This window comes from Ricinus communis, chromosome 1 (assembly GCF_019578655.1).
Source record: "Ricinus communis isolate WT05 ecotype wild-type chromosome 1, ASM1957865v1, whole genome shotgun sequence".
Classification (NCBI taxonomy): domain Eukaryota; kingdom Viridiplantae; phylum Streptophyta; class Magnoliopsida; order Malpighiales; family Euphorbiaceae; genus Ricinus; species Ricinus communis.
This window is the reverse complement of record NC_063256.1, coordinates 7,463,337-7,484,064: the sequence shown is the minus strand read 5'-3', so window position 1 is coordinate 7,484,064 and position 20,728 is coordinate 7,463,337. Positions and strand designations below refer to the sequence as shown.

Genomic DNA, 20,728 nt, shown 5'->3' with positions numbered 1-20,728 from the left:
CAACTATCAAGATGAAGTCTCATCAAATATCATATCTTTTGAAGTATGACATTTCCATATTGTATGGTCACCTTATTGCTATTTCTAATTGTCATAACTCACAAAATATACCTTATTGCTTTCATATTAAACTCTTTGCAAAAATGATCAAGAATGATAACGTGACATACATAGCCAAACAAAGTAGAAATGATTAAAATAGATCCAAGTGATTTTTATGGTAACCTATTGATAAGGTGCACAACCGTTTTCATGCACTTTTCCTAGAACTGAGATGAAATTTTTTTTGTAAGCAGCATATTTTTGTTCTTTCATTCTACTATCCTATTTTATTTTGACCTATTCTTACAGGTACACTAACGACGTATCTTACAATCTTCCAAATATGAAGAGAACTCATATGAAGTATATCTGCCTATATTATCAAATATATAGGCATTGTATTCTTTGATTAAATTCTTTTTTAGCCATCTTTTTTAACTTTTTAAACTTGCTTAGGGCTTTTGAGTACCCTAGTTTTTAATGATAGTTATTATATAGTGAAAACTATTGATAAATGAAAGCTTTTTTGGACCAAATGTCTGAATGAACTAACTCAAAAGGCTCATTTGTTTTGTACTCAGAACAGCTAGTGTGCTTTCTTAACTAACATCCAACACACTCTATGTACCTTTGAATATCAAGTTGAGAATCCTTAAGCATGCATGCCATAAATCAACCATCTCACTTCTTTTGGTTGTATCAAGTTGTCTGTTCATGTGATACAAGCTCTAGCTTTTTATCCTTACATGAGTGGTGTGCTTGTCAAGTTTAAGCTTCTATATAAACTCTATATAGTTTCCCGCAGATGTCAATTGTGACACTGAAATCAATTTTTCCTTCATATCAAGTACATGAAACACTCCCTAACAGTACTTCTCTCGAATTGTAATAGTGCACTACCATCGTCCTGACAATATAAATGATTGGTAGCTTTAAGTTATAGTTCACGAGCTTTAGGCGTGCATGCTATAAATCAACCATCTCACTTCTTTTGGTCTTATCAAGTTGTCTGTACATGTAATACAAGCTCTAGCTTTTTATCCCTCCATGAGTAGTGTATTTGCCGAGTTTAAGCTTTTGTGTAAGCACTATATAGTTTCCCGTGGATATCAATTGTATACTGAAATCAAGTTTCTCTTCATGCCAAATACATGAACACACTCCCTAACAATACTCCTCTCAGATTGTACTAGAGAATTGTCATCGTCCTGACAGTATAAGTAATTGGTAGCTTTAAGTTATTCATAGTAACAACTCGCTCCTTATTAAACGTTAATCTACTTAGATTTCTTCTTTATCTCCTGCTATATAAGTAGATCATCTTGAATATGATATCCAATCATTATATTTAATGTAATTAGCGCTCATCATGATAAAGCGATTGCTTTTCTTTTTTACTCGTCAGAGGTCTTTAATGGTTGACGAGGCCTACAAATTTCTTTCATCTTCACTTTCAATTTAGGGTTGATTGGATGTCATAACATTTTCTTCCTCTTTCTTATACTAACAATCTCGAGCATAATGACCTTTTTGCTAGAACAAAATACGGGTTATTCTTTTAATGGCAAAAATTGTCCTCCAATTGGTCGTGGGTGCAGTAAGCTTCCCTTATTGTCGACTCCTTTCTTGTTTTCATTTCTACTATCCTTCCTACATTGATTTTCATATACTTCTTAATCTTGCAACTTTTGGATTCTATTATTATTTAAAAAGGTTTTATTTTCTTTCTTTATCGAAGCTTTTAGACATTTGCTTATCTTAAGCTTCTTAAATTGCTAATAGATTTCCTAACTCGTTAATAACAAGTCCTTAGTCCATCTATGAGTTTCCAAAATGAGTGCATTACACTTGAAATGCAATCCATGATTTATGTTTCTTCTTATCGTTGTTTCTTAATTTGATTTTGAGGATCTATTCTTGAAACTTCATGACATAAATCTTTAAATTTGGTAAAATATTCATTCATCACCATGTCATGTTTCATGATTGACGATACCTCTCAAGTTATTGTAGCTTAGGATCATTCATCCGAGTAAATAATTTAGCTAGAGCATCTCATGCCTTCTTGGATTGCATCTATGTCGCGTTCAAGTAATCATCTACCAAAGATACCAATAAATCATACATGGCTTTACTGGTCTTGACCTTCCACATTTTAAAGTTACCTTGATTTACTAGACGTGTTATCTCTCTTCCTCTAACAATCTCCAAAAATCTTGACCGAGAAGGTTATAAGTACTCCAAATACTATAATTATTATTATTATTAAGTTTTTTCAAGATTGTTTACTAAGGTGGATATAGTTGTCATACTAATTTAGTTATCCTCTCTCATTAATCGAGTAAGCTTGGTATCAAACCAATGAACCACAATCCTAAATTGCACATTAGCAGCACCCCAGCATAACAAGGTCGCTAATTGCTTGCTTTTGAAGCATGTGGCAGTCCTAACCACCTACTTTGGTGCTAAATGTAGAATATACATAAATCTTAGTATAAAAGATTTTGTACTTCACCACACACTAATACATCTCACTAATGCTCACAATCTCATTACTCATTTTGCATACATCTTGTTCACTTTGTTGCACTCACTCATTTTATATTTTTGGCATACACATAATTATAAAGCCAAGCTCCTTATATAGTTGTACAAAGTAGGTTATTACTATCTTTGATATATCAACTACCATAAAGTGGTTTCTTAATATTAATTTTATTTGACCATGTAGTTTTATTTTTTGACAACTTTAAATATGTATTTTTATTTTAGATATAGGGTTATAAATTATAATAAAAATAAGTGTTTCGTTGTAAAAAATTCTGATTAGCTGGATTCAACTATCTTTAGTTCAATTAGTCAGTATTATCATGTTGCTTGTATCTGATAACATGAGTTTAAAGTTTAACAATACCTAACTTTGTTGTTTGACCATCAAATCGATCTTATTAGATAATTGCCATTTTCATTGCAATTTAATAGTTAAGTAATAAAATTAAGAGTTGTTAAACTCCAAAACTATGTTATCATATATAAGTAATATGATAATGATGACTGATTGGAGTACAAACGGTTAAATACTTGCGAATCAAAACTTTTTAATGATGAGATTTTTAATTTTATCATGATTTCTGACCGCATACATTTTTTATTTAAAATAATAACACATATTTAAAGTTGTTAAAAAACCACAAGGTAGTTTTGTACCTTTTTCTTATTATTTTAATTTTATTTGAAAAGTATATAAAATACTAGATAAGAATACTCTAGATTAATGGAAAGAAAAAGATAGTGAATATTCAATATTGCTTTTTTTATTATTCTTTATAGAAGACCGATAGACCTATTGACAATCATAATATCCAGTAGTTAGTCAAACTCACTCGATCCTTATGATACAACTGTGGCCATAAAACCATGAGCTCTCCTGTGGATGAAGTCCAGATGAGGAAAGGACTCAAAGCTCGACAACCAGCTTTTTGACTAACCAACACCATCACTAGCTCTCTTTTTTCTTCCTACTAACAATGGTCAATCGACGACTCACTGCAGAGATGTCATTAGTGAGAAAGTCGAACAAAGTCGTATAAACCACCTTAGCTGGAAACCAATACCATAAAAGGAATACAAACCTATAATATAACTAAAAAGGCTAGCATAACTAGAGAGAAATGCAATACTAGATAATCACTTATATACATAATAAAAAAACGAGGCATTCCTTTAGCAATAGCCACCAAGCCATCCATAAACTTTAATTTAAAGTATGAAATTAGCTAATTTTTAGTGAGAGATAAAATCTTAGAGAGAGAGACCTGTTTTTATAAAAGTCTATATTCTTTTCATCTTTTCCATCCTTTTTTTCTACATATGCACACCTTCTTCACGCTTACAAAGCATATTCTTTTCCACACAAGAAGAGCGGCCAAACCTAATAATGATGATTGTACTTATATATGCACTTAATATTGTGATGATTAATATTGTTATTGAAGAGCTATACATGTCATATAATAGAGAAATTTTTAGGTACACTTAGTCTACCACATTATCCGTAGACAAAACCAATTGTATAGATGGATAACGTGATAGACTAAGTCTAACTAAGAATTTATCCATATTATGTGAAAATATGGTTCAAATATATTGTTATGTGGAACAAAATTCTAAACCACTTATTAACACAAAACAAGCACCAACTTTTAAGAAAATAGGGACCCTTAAAGTATATTTTTTCGGTCGGAGGGCTACATAAATTAATTGTAAGATATTAATAGGGCATAACAACTACTTCAATTCATTTTACTTCTTATCTAGATTCAGCTTCTACATATTAGGATTGTGAGGATTGCTTATTTGTAGGAGTAGCCATGGATAATGTACAGGCTTTTTCCATTGCACTAAGATCATTATCATATTGTTATCATTCATTGCCCTATTGTTAACGATGCCAAATACCTATAGAATACTCTCAAGAGCTTTCTTTCCTTTACTTTCTCAGTTTTGTAACGATCACTTGCTTTTCTATTTTTGTTTCTATTTAGGGTATATATAAATTTTGGATTCTATTTTCATTGATGTAACCATTAGAAATAAAACTTTATCAGTTGATTCTTCACATTAATAATCTTAACTCATTAAAAACTTATTTTATTAAGAACATGAGATCTATCTCTAAATATATGTAGTTTTGAAAAAAATTTAAAAAATAAATCCTACATATTTAGTAGGATAAGTTATTAGTGGTTTGACATTATTGATGTGCCAAATTAATTAAGAATTTCCATTTTCAAGAGCAATATCAAAAAAAATAAGTCAGAATTGATAGATATCTGATAGCGATAGAAGTATTGGTACCAAAAAAAGAAAAAAATCAAAATATTGATACCAAATGGATATTATATCCAAAGGTTTGGTGTTGATTGAGTAATTTACCCAATAGTCATTTCTTCATCTGTTCATTTCTTCACTTGATTGGTTGAAGTTGCCCTTTAGGAACCATGATTTTGAGATGGGATAAATACTATTTGATAAGGAAAAAACGCTAATTAAGGAAACAAAATATTTCACAGAGACAACGGAAACAAATATCACTGTAGAGAATCAAGAAAATATTCAAAGGAATCATTCTCATCAACTCATGCCTATAATTAAGGAGTTAATATTGTATACAGCTTGTATCTTGCTATCTTGCCTTTTTAATTCTCCTTTCTCTTTGTATATAAGTCTGACCTATTTTAGAAAAAATACATAATAAATTGAATAAAACATTAAGTTTATAAGAGTTTTTCATGGTATCAGAGCCTTGAAACTTGCAAGCATCAAGAGCCCAATTCCTCCATTTTCTTGTTGATCAGTCATGGAAGAACCCAAGCTTACATTACAATCATTCCATCAATGTGCTAGTTTGATTTCAATCAAACTAGGCTCCAATAACTATCTCATGTGGCAATCACAAATCCTTTATCTGGCTCATAGTCTCGGCGTGCTTCATCATTTGGAAAAGAATGATGACAAACTTGAACATTTGCTAAAAGATGGGGTTATGAATCCAGCCTATACATTGTGGTTAACAAATGATGGTCTTCTTATCTCATGGTTACTTGGCACAATAAAAGAAGAAGCTCAACCATCCATTGCAGAAGATGCTACTGCCTACGATGTGTGGAGTTCTTTAGAAGAACAACTGCTACCAATCATAATTGAAAAGGGAGGTCTTTTGAAAAATATGCTGATGACCATCAAGAAAGGATCATGATCCTTAGATGACTACACGAAAGAATTCAAATCAATCTGCGACAACCTAGCAGCTATCAAGAAACTAGTGGATGATCTTGATAAAGTCTTTCAATTTGCATATGGACTAGGAGCAAAATATGAAAGCTTCCATCTAGCTATGGTAACTAAACCTCCTTATCCTAAATTTAATCAATTTTTACTTGCTCTTCAGGGATATGAGCAGACCCTAGCTTCTCAAAAGGAAAAAGATAATAGTTATATTGAATATAATCAAGCACTCTTTAGCCAATGTGGATGTGGACGTGGACGTCACGGGATTTTTAATTCAAAATGTAGAGGATTTACTCCAGCAGGACGTTACAACAATGTTGATTCCAATAGCTTCAAAAAAAAGAGAACAAACGAAGTTGTACAACAATCAAAAAGTGACAAACCAACATGTCAAATATGCGGTAAGCTGAATCACGTTGCTCTTGATTGTTGGTATAGATTTGACTATTCCTATCAATCAGAAGATCTACCATAAGCATTGGCAGCTCTCACCTTAAACAATAATGACCCTTCTTTTTACATGGACTCGGGAGCTACAACTCACATGACCAACAATGCAGGTATGTTGTCTTATACAAAACCATATAAAGGAAAGGATGTTATCTATGTTGGAAACAAAAACAAACTTGATATAACATATATTGGAAATGCATGTGTTGGAGAATTAAACTTAAAAAATGTTCTTGTCATTCCTAAACGGAAAAAGGATTTAATTTCAGTAAGTAAAATTACTAGTGATAACTCTTGTACTGTTGAATTTACACCATCTGATTTTATTATTAAGGATCAAAACAAGAGAATAATAGGGAAGGGGCATAGACGAGGACAACTCTATACTTTGGAACCTGGTTTTCAAGAAGCTTTATCTGCAATAAAAGGGGACAACTCATTCTCTTTGTGGCACTAACGCCTTGGACATCCAAGTGCAAAGATTTTATCTCTGATAAAAGGAAAGAAAGTCGTTGATGTCACTAATTGTGAAAATAATTCTTCTATCTGTATTAGTTGCCAATCTGGAAAGAGTTGTAAATTACCCTTTAATTTGAATAATGATATGTCTAATTATCCATTATAAAAAGTACATTGTGATCTTTGGGGACCAACCCCCATTGTCTCAAATCAAGGATTTCGGTTTTATGTTATATTTATAGATGATTTTTCAAGATTTTATTGGTCATATCCTTTAAAGAAAAAGTCAGATTTTTTCTTTGTTTTCAAAAATTTTAAAAATTAGTAGAAAATCAATTTGATAGAAAAATAAATTTTTTTCAGTGTGATGGGGGTGGAGAATTTAACTTTTTTGATTTTCTTAGTCATATTAGTAATTATGGTATTCAGCTCCAAGTTTCATGTCCTGGAACACCAGAGCAAAATGGAGTGGCCGAGAGGAACACATTGTTGAGACAGGTTTAACTTGTTATTTCATGCTAACTTGCCATTATTTTTATGAATTGAAGCTTTTATTACAGCTGTCTATTTAATCAATAAAATGCCAACCTCAGTTTTACACAACCAGTCTCCATACTCTAAACTATATCACAAAGAACCAAATTACAAAAGCTTGCGAGTGTTTGGATGCTTATGCTTTCCTTCTCTAAGACATCAAGGAGGTAATAAATTTGTTAAGAAAACTTATTCTTGTATATTTATTGGTTATTCACAAGGGTTATAGGTACTATGAACCTCGAACAAAAAGAGTATATATATCAAGACACGTTGTTTTCGATGAAGGTAAATTCCTCTATAAACCCTCTCCTCAAGAATCAATTCCTGTACCATTAGAATTTGCTGAATTTCTAGCACTTGATGAATGGTTTAAAGTCACTCTTGAAGGTGAACCTCTAAAGGTAGGAACAAATGCAGAGTCAGCAACTCAAACATCTATTATAACTAATAACGAATGTTGCGATAAAAATAATGATCATGACAGATGTTATAATGACAATAATGTTGAATCTCCTGACAATAATGGAGTTTTGCCTGATATTAATGTGCCTCATGAAGATGAAACCTTAGTTGCAGCTGAACCGACAGATACACAAACTCTCACTTTGCTAAATGACTTGCCTAGGCATATTGTTGATACAAATATCGACAATAATGAAAGTGAAAATTATGTTCATCCTCAACGCTATAGGCAACCTCCAAAACATCTACAAGATTATGAATGTTATCTATCTCAACTCGAGTTACCTGTTGAACCCCGAAATTATCATGTTGCTCTAAAAGATCCTCGATGGTTTATGGCCATAGAAGAGGAACTACAGGCCCTTCATTCAAACCAAACCTGGTCTCTAGTTCCTCGACCTTAAAATATGAATATGGTTGGGTCAAAATGGATTTATCGTATAAAGCAACGAGAGAATGGATCTATTGAGCGCTTCAAGGCTGGTCTTGTTGCCCGTGGTTTTACACAAGTCTCAGGTATTGATTTTGATGAGACTTATAGCCTAGTTATTCGTCATACTACTATTCGTCTTGTGATAGCACTTTCAACTTCTCTAAACTGGCACATGAAACAACTGGATGTGAAGAACACCTTTTTGCATAGAAATTTAAAGGAGATTGTGTATATCGAACAACCCCTTGGTTTTGTGGATCCACATAAACCTGATCATGTATGCCTTCTTCACAAGTCTCTCTTTGGGCTAAAGCAAGCTCCTCGAGCTTGATTTGATCGCTTATCTTGGTTTCTTCTTCATCTTGATTTTTATTGTAGTAAGGCAGATTCTTCTTTATTTGTTTATCGTTAAAATTTCTTCTTTATTTGTTTATCGTTAAAATTATGTTACAATATTGCTTCTCATCTATGTAGATGACATATTGGTGACTAGAAATAATGACTCCTTTATCTCTAACTTAATTCATCAATTGAGTGCAGAATTTGCTATAAAGGATCTTGGATATCTAAAATTCTTTTTAGGTGTGGAAATTAAATACTTCAATGGAGGAGTCATTCTCTCTCAAGGCAAATATATCAAGGATCTTTTCAACCGTACAAAGATGGCAGATTGTACTCCTAATACTACTCCTATGGTTCTCAAAGAAAACAATAATATGTCAAAACAAAATGGTGTAGATGCTACTTATTATAGAAGTATTGTTGGCGCTCTTCAATACCTCACATTCACTCGACCAGACATTCAACATGCTGTAAATAAAGTTTGTCAATTCTTCAACTCCCCCACAGAACTACATCTTAAAGCAGTCAAGTGAATTCTTCACCACCTTAAAGGTACACAAGACTATGGCTTACAGTTCATTTCTAACAGTCCTCTCTATATTGAACATAATCTTTTTTTTGACTATGCTTTTTCAGATGCCGATTGGGCAGGTTGTCCCTTAAGCAGACGAAGCACAATAGGTTTTTGTGCTTTTCTAGGTGCAAATTGCATCTCTTGGTGTTCAAAGAAGCAACCTACAGTTACTCGATCTAGTTCAGAAGCAGAATGCAGGTCCATGGCTTCCACCACAGCTAAATTAACTTGGCTCACATTTTTATTACGTGACATTGGCATCCTTTTACTTCATGCTCCATAATTATTCTGCGACAATCTCAGCACTCTTCATATGTCGGTTAATCCTCGTTTTCATGCGAGGACAAAGCATATTGAAATAGACTATCAATTTGTCCGAGAAAAGGTAGCCATGGGTCATCTTGTCACATGGTTTGTGCCATCTTCACATCAAATAGCAGATATTCTCACCAAGTCTTTACCAAAGGCACCTTTTGTTTTCCTTCACGACAAGATGAGACTCCATTTACACTCCGTCTCCAACTTGAAGGGGGCTGATAAGGAAGAAAAGTTAATTGAGGAAACAAAATATTTCACAAAGACAATGGAAACAAATATCACTGCAGAAAATCAAGAAAATATTCAAAGGAATCATTCTCATCAACTCATGCCTATAATCAAGAAGTTAATATAGTATACAGCTTGTATCTTGCTATCTTACCTTTTTAATTCTCTTTTCTCTTTATATATAAGTCTGACCTGTTTTAGGAAAAATACATAGCAAATTGAATAAAATATTAAGTTTATAAGAGTTTTTCACTATTTCCTCCTTGAGATTTTGGCGGACGGTAGTCTTTTGAAATTCTATGAATACATCAAAATCTATATTTATTTAAATAGATTATACTAATACCTCTTCTGTTTGATTTTCTATTAATATATTGTTAATTTAAATTAAAACACCAAATTCACCCTTAAAAGTTTATGCACCAATACTATTTTTCTCTCTTTTTTTTTTCTCCTTCTCCTGTTTCTTATTATCAACTCTAAACTAATGGCCACTACCCACACTGCCATTTCCGCCATCAAGCCAACTACTGACTCTCCAACTGAAAAGAGAACAAAGCTCACAAGCACTGCTACCATTTCCACCATCCTTGTTCTTTAATATTCTAACATAGAAAAAATAACATCATTACTGCTGCCATTGGAGAGATCATAGTTACTAACAGTGGGTATTGTGTTGATTTGAGTGTTGTAAAATGTGAATTTCAAATTTAATATTCTAATGCTAAGATTGTAGATGTTAGGAGATGCGGGAACAATGGCGAACAAAGGAATTTTAGTTATCTCGAATTATACTATAAATATATTCTCATAATGATAATTTTTAAATTACTCCTAAGATAGTTGTTGATAACGACTAAACAAAGTATACTTATTTAATAAATAAGTTAATACATACACCTTAATAACAATGATAATATCATCTCCACTTTCTAATCGACAAAATTAGATTCATAAAACAAATTAAAGAAATAAAAACAGATAATGTTATTTACCTGAAAAATTAAAACAAATGTAATTTTTCATAAATAAAAAATAATTCTTAATTTATCATGAAATTTGATGACCGCTAATTATATAAGATAATTAGTAAGATTATGTAACTAGCATAACTAGTAAGATTATGATAAGTCTGATTATAGCTATTAAATCAATTTATCATGAAATTCGATGACCGCTAATCATTATAGGAATCCATTTTTGGACGAGAAATCATATACATAAAAGTCTTTTTAGCATAAGCTATAATGTACAAAAATAGGGTGTCTTTGACATACATTTATATAAATAGTACTAAACACGTACAATTTTAGGAATACAATATTCTGCCCATCTCCTATTTTGTGTCACATGAAAGAGTACCTGCACTTAAAAAGGAAATTGTTAGTAAGGTTTGGGAGTCGATATTTTTAACTGACTATATGAGAATATCGGATTGAAGAATGGTAATTTTCAGTTGTTAAAATACGAAGATTTTTAAGACCATATTTCCCCAAACATTGCCACTTTAAACTATGCAAACTTGGTTTGGTTGCGATTAAACAACCTTGGCGTTTGATTGTTTCTAGTTTCTCCTTCTGCAGACGCTTCGGTTGATTTAGTCACATATTTATTTGTGTTTACGGACTGGGTAGTGCTGTGTCTTTCTTCAAACTCTAATTAATCCACGATTCCTTTTAAGTACACACAGGCCCATTAAAGCTTCACGCACTTAAAAACAGAACACATGGCATAACCTTGCGAGTATAAGATGCTTTAATTTTCTTTTTCTTTTCTTTTCTTTTGTTATCAAAATTCAAAATCAAAAGGAAGCTTTGCACATCCAATAATTCAACAATCCAGAATGCCCATCACTTGATCCAACAACCCCAACTCCCCTGCCCTGACCAGTTTAACAAGCATGTTTAACGCCCCCACTCAACGCCACCTTCTGTTTCCATTCCTGGTTTGGTCCCTGTGCCCAGAATTATAATCCCGTTGTCTGGCCCTATTATCAGGATTATAATTCCAGCCCGGATTTGTTCCGGGTCCTGGATAGTTTCTTCCGGGCATGTATTCCGGTGACCTACTAGGGCTATTCTCTGGACTCCAGGACTCAAATCCATCATTACCCATATACTCATTCCTCTCCCAAGGAGGACCTGGACGCACCTGAGGCTGTGCAGGCCCTCTAAATGAGGATGCATCATAATTGGTTTGATTAACTTGAGATACAGAATTGGAAGCTACAAGCTGCCTACTTCTCCAGGATTCGGGCATTGAACCCATGTTTCCTGTAGATTGGTGCACATGCACAGGGTCAGATACAAGATGTGTTTGAGGATGTGCACGAGTTGTAATTGGCAGAGAGGGAGGCAAAGGAGATGAAACTGGTTGTCTCTCCGGTGTATTCATTGCATAAGATACAGATTGAGCTGGTTGAACATGGTTCACAGTTTCAACTCGCACTGAAGACCCAGCTAAGAAGTTGCGTGCGTGAGGGGTATTCATGGGTAAGCCCATTTCTGAGGCTTTTGTGTGTAACATTGAAGAATTGGTGGGGAGGCTCTGGTGCGATGGGAAAATCATTGAAAGTTGTTGGTTTTCGTGTATATAAGAACTTGAAGTTGTTTGAGGCAATGAGAAGCGAGGAATTGCTGATTGTACTTGTTGGGAGAGTGACTGAGGGCTTGCTGTTGCCTGCTGTTGAGGTATTTTAATGTTACTGTCTAGATTCTGAGGCTGCATTGAGGGGATGGTGGTAGGGACAGGTCGATCACTATAGGCAACTCTTTTTCCCCTCGAATTTTGCTGTGAAAAGGGGTTCTTCACAACCTGTGGTCTCCATCCAGCCTGCAAATTTCACAGATTCTGAGAAAAGTTAGTATCGTGGATTATACCCAAGGAAGAACAACTGAACTTCGAAACTTCTTCTCTTTTTCTTTTCAAATTCTATATTTGGACTTTGGTTTTAGTGATATAAAAAGACAAGTTAAAGGGACTGCCACAATGTGAACCAGCTAAAATGAGACACATCCTCCCATCAGTCCCAGGTCATGGAAGGTCCGCCAAGCCAGCTCCTCGGCCTTTCTCCTTTTAGCAGAGAAGAAGAAAAAGGACCAGAAAAAACAATTTTAAATCATAAATCCTACTAATTACTTGCCACGCTTCCATCGATAAATGGCGACGAAACTAGAGCAGGAAAGACCCATGAATCTACCCCAACGAGACAAGGACTGAAACCGTTTAGTCAAGTCCCATAGAGAATCCCATTTCCAGATCTACAGCTTTTGATTGCATGATAAATGCATTTTGTAATCTAACCTTTTCTTTCTTTTTTGCTCTTTACTTTTTTATCCTGACCCGTTTGTTAATTGACAGACACTTGCCATTTTGTACCTACAGTTCATTTATTTTTAACGCATGCATTCTCATATATTTATACTAACTAATATATACATGAGAGCAAATCCCTCTGGCCCCAGGAAGCTGATAACAGATGAAAAAAATAGTGTGGCAAAACTTGCAGCATGGGCCTAAGTCACGCACCGTTCCAGGGTTGCTCGAGGGAGTGGGAGATGGAAGAGAAACTTCAACCTTCTCCTCTACTTTTCCACCAAACACATTTACACTATCAGCTAAACCAGTACCACTCCTTTTGATCATATCAAGCAGCTTCACAGTATCCTGAGGTGATATATTTCCGGCATGGCCAGAAGTCAATGCAAATACCAATTCTGGGTTTTTGAGCAATACAGCAAGCAACTCAAGGTCTGGTTCAGCTGCACTCCCACCATTAATCTGGGGCAAGGTGGGTGCAGGTGTGACAACTGTGTTCACTATTTTTTCATTAGGGATGACCTGTGTTTCTGCAACATCAGCATCAGGTGGCTGTTCAATTGGAATCTCTGGAGTCAAGGTGTCATCATAGTCCATCTCAACGTCCCAGGGAGCCTTGGGGTTAGCTGGTATATCCTGGACTGTTCGATAGATTATTTCAATCTCTCTACGGTTTCTGTTTTTCTGAACATCCACTTCTTTGCTATTCTCACCATTGCCAACTCTCCATAGATCATTGAGTTTTATTTCTGCAGAAAGCAAACGTGAATAAACCTTGGATTTAGACAATAATTAAGGGAAACAAACAGTAGAAGAGAAAAGACAAAACAACATGATACTCATCCATTCTCAGGATAATTTTAATTGTTCAAAAGAAAAAAAGATCCACTCTCAGGATCGGTGAACTTTTTACTGCAATACATACAGGTGGCATGCCCTGGAAAGAAGTAGATGAGCAGGGCCCTTTACTGGTTTTCAGACGAAGGATAAATTCTTTAAAGAAAATATGGAAAGTAAGTGAAAGATGTTGTCTGAGTCACAACCAACCAATGCACCTTGAGATTAAACAAACGCCTGAATCATATACTCGCCTCCCTCAGCTTTGAGGGACTGCTGCTTGATAATTAACCAAAGGTGTTTCAGTAATAAATCAACAGAGTCCATTAATTGCTTTGTGGGAATCACAAATTTAAGAGCAATAATTACAGCCTTAGTAGTTGTACGGAATCGCGTGTTTTGGCCAAACACCTATATTCAGTAATACTCAAATAAAGCAGCACCATTAGCCTTTAAATATCGTTCTAATCAAATTTAAGGAACACAAGCGTTACTTCTTCATGAAACTGATATGTAACCAAACACTATATGGAGTGTGACCTTTCACTTCCATATTCACATTTCCTATTAAAGCAATCGTGTATGCATGGTCCCCACCAATGTGAAATTTCACAAGTCCACTCTGGAAGTTTGCAGGTTTTAGATGAACCAAGTCATTTGGTCAGAATAGAAGTATATTTAGGGAAAGAATCAAGCTCATTGATGGGTTAAAACAACAACATAAAGTCTTCCACGTTCATTACACAGTAAACCTGAGCCATTTTCCGTCTCAAAAGATTAGTGGTAAACCAATTACCCACCTGAAGTATCAGAATAAAGTTTTTCCTCAATATCTTGCTCCACCAGAATACCATTTTGAAAGAAGCAACTCAGAAGGTTAGTTCAGTTTCCTTCCCATAAATAACAGTTACAAGGTCAGTATATAAATAGCATGTAGTCTCACTTTAAACCAAGCTCCAATAGCACAAAAATATCCAAGCTTATGGTATCTTCAGTGCATTTTAATGTCGCTCAATTAGATGTATTAGAAGGTTCATTCAAGAGCTGAAGTGATTCCAGCATCTTATTGTAAGTTTGAACTCAATGGAAGAGTCATGCTCATAAATCATTATTCTGACGTATTTAAATCATTAAACTGAGCAACAAACATTCGAGCATGAACTGGGCTGTCAAAGATAAATTTCATCAAATGAGAGATAATGTGTCGTATTTATGCTTCAACAATATTTACCAATAAATGGATAGAATGAGTCATAGAAAGAAACAAGTCATTAAAAGTCGAGCATGTGCCAAGTTTTACATATCAACATTAAATTGATATTCCATTCCTCTCACTCCTAGCACCGTCAAATCACCAAAATAAATGAATAAATAAATATTGCCAAATAGGAAAAAGAGAATGGGAGCATGAAGAGAAAATCTCAGAATCTGTTGCTGCAAAAAACCAATTAATTCTCCATTCACAAAACGTGCAGGAATAATATATGTGTTTCTATTGCTTTCGGTTTAGGGATTCTTTCAAAAACAGTATCCTCCTTTATCTGTAAAACATTATTGCATATCTTTCCACAGTAATTTTGCTGCCAAATATTAATAATAACCAATAAATAATCAACAAAACAAATGTACCTGGCGGTGTCTGCCATGGGATCCGGACCCTCTTGCACAGATCTTCCAAAGGCTCCTTTAAATCCATTTTCCGTATTGGATCAAGGGGACCTTCTTGTTTAAAATTTTTTTGCGGAGCTACAACAGATTTTTTGGTTTCCTCAACCTTAGGTAGAAGAGGAACTTCCGATGACGAGGACAAATTACCAGACAGAGCACTTGAAAGTTTACTAAGACCACCTTTCTTCATACCATTTATTCCATTAGATGAGGAAACAGTTTTCCCTTGCTTGCTCTGCATGAATAAAGCACGCATTTTTGCCTTTTGGATATCATCAGTGGACATTGGGCGGCCTTGACTAGCAGGTGCAGCTTTGGTAGCCTGGGGGCCTCTGCCACCAGTTTTTTGTCCTGGCTGTTCCACAAGCTGAACTTTTCTGCGTTCTCTGGTATCTGGTACTGGCTAAGGAGTGTACTTAAGAGTTCATCCACACACAGAAAATAGAATCTAGTAACTATAACATCATTGAGACCATTATATTTACTAATTTTCCAAGGTAGGTTTTCAACTGCGAACTCTCATTTCTAAGTTTCAGACACATGGACAATAAAAAATATGCTTAAGAAAGATCATTAAAACAGGCGATGAGCCTTCGAGGAGAACAAATGTTATCATTAGAACAAAGCCCTGCTGCATAATTCTCAAATTAGAAAATGGAAACTAAGAGAGCAATTTTAAGCTTAGGTTTTGGAGGAAATATTCACTGATTTCCAATCATTAATTCACTAATGATTCAACTGATCCGCACAAAAGTGCCCCACCAGCCAGACTAAATTTCCAATCCAATAGGGATAATCCTTACAACTAAGGTTAAAGGTTATGTGTCCTGTCAATCTTAACTTTTGCCTACAGAATACGAAGTTATGTGTGAACAAATTTAGAAACTACATACCATCAACCTTTTTTACATGAGATTTGACACCAGTGAGAATCACACTTGAAACTGCCATTTTCATCACTAATGCTACTATGATAACCGAGTTTTGATAGTTGAGCATTATATATTTTTTCTTATTCAGAATTCTTAAATATTTAAACCAACTAACTGACCTCTTAAATGCATAACATCCTGAGATTATATAGATATTATATAATCTCATTTACTTTGCAAGCTCTTGACTGTGATGATCAAGAGGGGATAAATCCAGAAAAACACTTGTATCCAAGCAGTGGAACAGTCTTCTATAGCTTCATGCACCAGCTGCGGCAGATATATCAAATAAGCCTTTTAGTGTGTTGATGGAGGTCATTTTATGGCAGATACCGGTGCACATTATAGTAAAACACAAGCAATGATGAATCAAACAGAGTAGCACATTCCAGTTGATCGGGCTGGCTAGATCATTGGACAGTTACAACCAGTTGATATGCCAAAAAAGCATAAGCTTGTCTATCGCCTAAATCTCTATACTGTGCAACTAAATCTTCAACGGTGACCAAACAAAATTTATTCTACCGAGTAGCAGAAAATTCATCTGATTTTATGCTAATCTGGGCTCAGCTAACTCCATCAAAAACACAATGTAGCCAATGTCAAAAAATTTTGAACACTTTAATAAACAATGTAAGCCAAGTTTACCATGTAAACTAGCACCTGGAGATTGATGCAGCAGAGATAATATTGATAAACAAGTGCATCCCTTGAAAATGAATTAATCTATAGAAGTTTCCTCAAAGATGAAAGTATGCAGCAATATACTTCTAATTTTCACAAGCCAAAATAGAAAAGGAAATCAATTAACTGAAATTATTATCTTGAGGATACGGGATGACAATACGCCTAGGATGTGCTTCCTGCTTGAATCATCTGTTGGTGCTGGCAACAGCTTCAGTGTTTGCGAAGGCTCCATTTTCCTGCACGGAGCATTACTGCTGAGTTACCATACAAAAGTGAAGATCCAATAAGCTGAATCTGAGTCTGAAAAATAATAATTAGTTATACCTCATATTCTCAGAACTTTCAGACAAAGCAAGAACATCTTCCTGTACCAGATAAAAATTATAAGAAACATCACATAACATTGAGTCACATTTTACCAAATAATTGATTTGTAAAGGACTTACAAGATTATTTCCATTAGGATGCCATAACTCATTGCCCATAATTTCATCAATGCTGGTCAATTAGAGAAAAAAAAGAAACAATAATGAGAGAATGATTGGACAGCTATTGAACTATATATATGTATATGGACTTACCTCTGCTTCAATATCATCTCCTGTGGGTCCATAGAAGATTTCATGCCATTTGGCTTTTTCATGGCTTGGGCTCTTGCAAACATTTTGCTCCATCTTGACAATAAAACTCTTGCCCTGTTTGAAATGTCTGATCTTAAAATCAGATAAATGAGATCCAAATTATCACAAGAAGCATAAAGGGAATACAACCAAAGTGCAAAATGCGTGTAATGTAGCATATAAAACAAAAAATGTAGCAAGCACCAAGATAGAAGATGAAATTTTTGTATAATTGAAGAAGAAATTTACATAACTGCTACACTTTTAATCTCGATGCTAATGTCTTAAAACTACACAAGTGGCATAATCGAATAGGTTTTGAAAACTTCTAACTGTGCCGAAAATCAAGAAATTCTTACGAATCTTTTCATTACAAAATTAGAACAAAACCACCTCTTTTACGCATTTCGCTTGTTAACAAACACATGTTTTCTTAATCTTTATATTGAAAACATGTCTTAATTAAGCAATGAAGACACTCAAGCAGAAAAGTTATTCATCTTATAATAAGCCACTGTTTTTGTCTGATGTAAGATGTAACCATGAGAGAGCCAGAAAGTAAAAGTGCTAATTATTCATCTTAAAGTAAAACACTGTTGTTGTTTGATGTAAGAGAGCTAGAAAGCAAAGTATAAGTCTAAACAAAAGTACACCTGATGTCCTGTAAAAACGCAGCCTATTAACACTGTGCAGTATGGCCGACATATGTTCAGGAACAGCCTTATGCAAGGGCAAATGACAAAGGACCTGCATGACAGCCAAGGCTCAGTCCTAAGCAGGATATTGAAATTAAAATAAACAAATAAAAATATTATAAGCAATTTCCAGGGAATAAATATGCACCTTAAGAGTTACAAGCAGCATACTTGTTTGTTCTTCAGCAGCTGCTTGACTCAACCATGTAGCCAAGATCATGACACCGCCTTTAGTTAAAAACCTGATAGATATAATAGATTTTGTTAAATGGCCAGGAGAGTAATTTAACTTCTTAATACACAAAATGATTTGTCAAGTACCAATTTAGTACTGAAGGATTCTGTATTTGCAAGATCCATTCCATAAGTTTCACCTGCCCAGAAAATGTTTCTTCCTTTCGCAACAAATTAAATATATTCTCAACAAAATGTCTGTCTTGGTCATGTAAGCCAGGTAATATGTCATCTTGCATTGAGCAAGATGGTGCTTCTTCAAGATTAGATGGCCCAACTGAGAGTAAGGGAGACGGATCAGTACCAGTAGTGTTTAAGAGAACCGGACTGGAGTAAAAAGAGTTTAAAGGAGCTGGATGGGAACCAACAGAGTTTAAGGGAGCAGGACTGGAGCCAATAGAGCTTAGGGGAGCTGGATTGGGGCCAACAGAGATTAAAGGAGCGGCATTGGAGGCAATAGAGCTTAAGGGAGCTGGATCGGAACCAACAGAGCTTAAGGGAGCTGGATTGGAGCCAACAAAATTTACTAGATCAGGGTAAACAGAGTTTAATGGAGCCATATCAATGGGCACCATGGGATCAGAGCTTGTTGGGACCCCATCTTGTCGTTCATCATATGAATTTGCTCTAGCAACCTTCTCTCTTGACAAACGGACTAGTTTCCTCACTCTTGAGCGTTGGCTATTAAAGAAATCTCGAACCTACAACCAATGTAGCACTTATAATGTGAGCAACTCATTCATATGAATCCATTGCATTGCTTAAATGTAAAAACATATGGAAAAAGAAAACACCTGTGTGACCGTAACACCAAATTGAGCACTTATCTCGCGACATTCCTTTTTGCTGATTGCATCTTTCATGGAGAAAACTGCTTGCATATATTTTATAGCCTTGGGATTCAGCAAATCTCTAGGTCTTTTTCCTGCCAAATCAATAAAGAAGTTATGGCAGATAGGAAAAGATTTACAACTAGAAACTGACATCAAAACAGAAAAAAAGTATAATCAAGTGATATAGAGTTGTAGACACAAGTTACCAATTTTTATTGACATGGCACCAGCAGCCTGCATATGATTAAAAAAAAATGATACTATCAGTTTACATTATAACAAACAACAAAAAAGAAAAGCATTCCCCATCAAGGACAAAACCACAAAATTTCAATCTGTGAGACCACAAGTTGTAGTACCTTTATGTACACAACTAATAATTTATGAATAGAAAAGACACTATCAGATAGAGTAACCATGCTCTAATTGGCAAGTTTTAAGCAAAAACATAAGCTGGTTGCTTATTAAGATTCGAAACTAAATAAAGAAGCTAGTAAACAAATAAATCTAAGGCTTAGATAGCAAAATCGGTTTTTAAAGATTGCGATTGGAAGAAACGAACCATTTCTTGCGAGAGAGGATTGACGCCGGTGAGTTTGCATTGAGTAACGACGATGCGTTGAAGTTGATCGATCTGACAGTGAAAAAGCTCCTTCTGTGAATCTAAAATCTTTTGAAAGGACACCACAGAGGTACCAATCTCTATCTCTTCTAAATTCTCCATTGTCGAATTTGAAGAAAATTTGTGTGCCAAAACAACGCATTACCACTAAGATACTAAAAGAAATCAGAGTTTGAGAAATGGAATGTGTGAATTATAAAAATGTATAGTGAAATAAGAACAGAGTTTGCATCTATTAGGGTTAGGGTTTGGTTGATTAGAGAGAGGGAAGGGTGATGAACTGAAAGGAAAAGAAGCGGGGTAGCTAGCGGTGAATAAGGTGCACTTACAATTGGAGCACCAAACTAAAGCCCCAAACTGTCACGTGAGACGACAGAAGAGGTTAAAAAATAGGGATAATTAGGAATTTAGTGCCTTTAATTTTTTAAATTTTTTTATTTTTTGTTTTTTAATTAAATAATTAAATTATTAGTATATGTAGTTTATATTATTTTTTACAGATTTTACATGTTAAAATAGTAATTTAATTTAATATACATATAAAATAATTTAAATATTATTATTCATCATTATTTTTATTTTTTTTTGTATTTTGATCTTTTTATTTTTTTATTAAATCTCTTCTAGCACTAAAAGAAATATTAAAA

At 34.5% G+C, this 20,728-nt stretch overlaps 1 protein-coding gene across 2 annotated transcripts; it reads right to left on the bottom strand.

Annotated features, from left to right (window-relative positions):
* Nucleotides 1-8,890: 8,890 nt before the first annotated feature.
* On the bottom strand, nucleotides 8,891-20,573 carry LOC8287155 (homeobox protein LUMINIDEPENDENS). 2 transcript variants are annotated; one of them, XM_048371852.1, is made up of 13 exons: nucleotides 20,022-20,573; nucleotides 19,666-19,693; nucleotides 19,421-19,551; nucleotides 18,714-19,327; nucleotides 18,541-18,634; nucleotides 18,351-18,444; nucleotides 17,659-17,785; nucleotides 17,524-17,575; nucleotides 17,402-17,442; nucleotides 17,225-17,328; nucleotides 15,420-15,851; nucleotides 13,164-13,702; nucleotides 8,891-12,467 (listed from the first exon to the last, which is right to left on the bottom strand). In XM_048371852.1, the coding sequence occupies exons 1-13, from the start codon at nucleotides 20,181-20,183 to the stop codon at nucleotides 11,553-11,555; spliced, it is 3,333 nt and encodes a 1,110-aa protein (XP_048227809.1). In that variant the 5' UTR covers nucleotides 20,184-20,573; the 3' UTR covers nucleotides 8,891-11,552. The 2 variants fall into 2 exon arrangements, with proteins under 2 accessions (XP_048227809.1, XP_015575659.1); XM_015720173.3 differs by having other exon boundaries at nucleotides 17,225-17,313; nucleotides 20,022-20,571.
* Between the last annotated feature and the right edge of the window lie 155 nt (nucleotides 20,574-20,728).

What these genes read in the sequence shown, in the direction of transcription:
- LOC8287155 (XM_048371852.1), bottom strand. Translation starts at nt 20,183, where the DNA reads ATGGAGAATTTAGAAGAGATAGAGATTGGTACCTCTGTGGTGTCCTTT. An exon ending in GCGTTTTTACAGGACATCAG is followed by an intron (nt 17,786 to 18,350) that starts GTGTACTTTTGT and finishes TTTTAAGATCAG; the next exon opens with ACATTTCAAACAGGGCAAGA. An exon ending in CCTCGAGCAACCCTGGAACG is followed by an intron (nt 12,468 to 13,163) that starts GTGCGTGACTTA and finishes TGAAATTTGCAG; the next exon opens with GCTGGATGGAGACCACAGGT.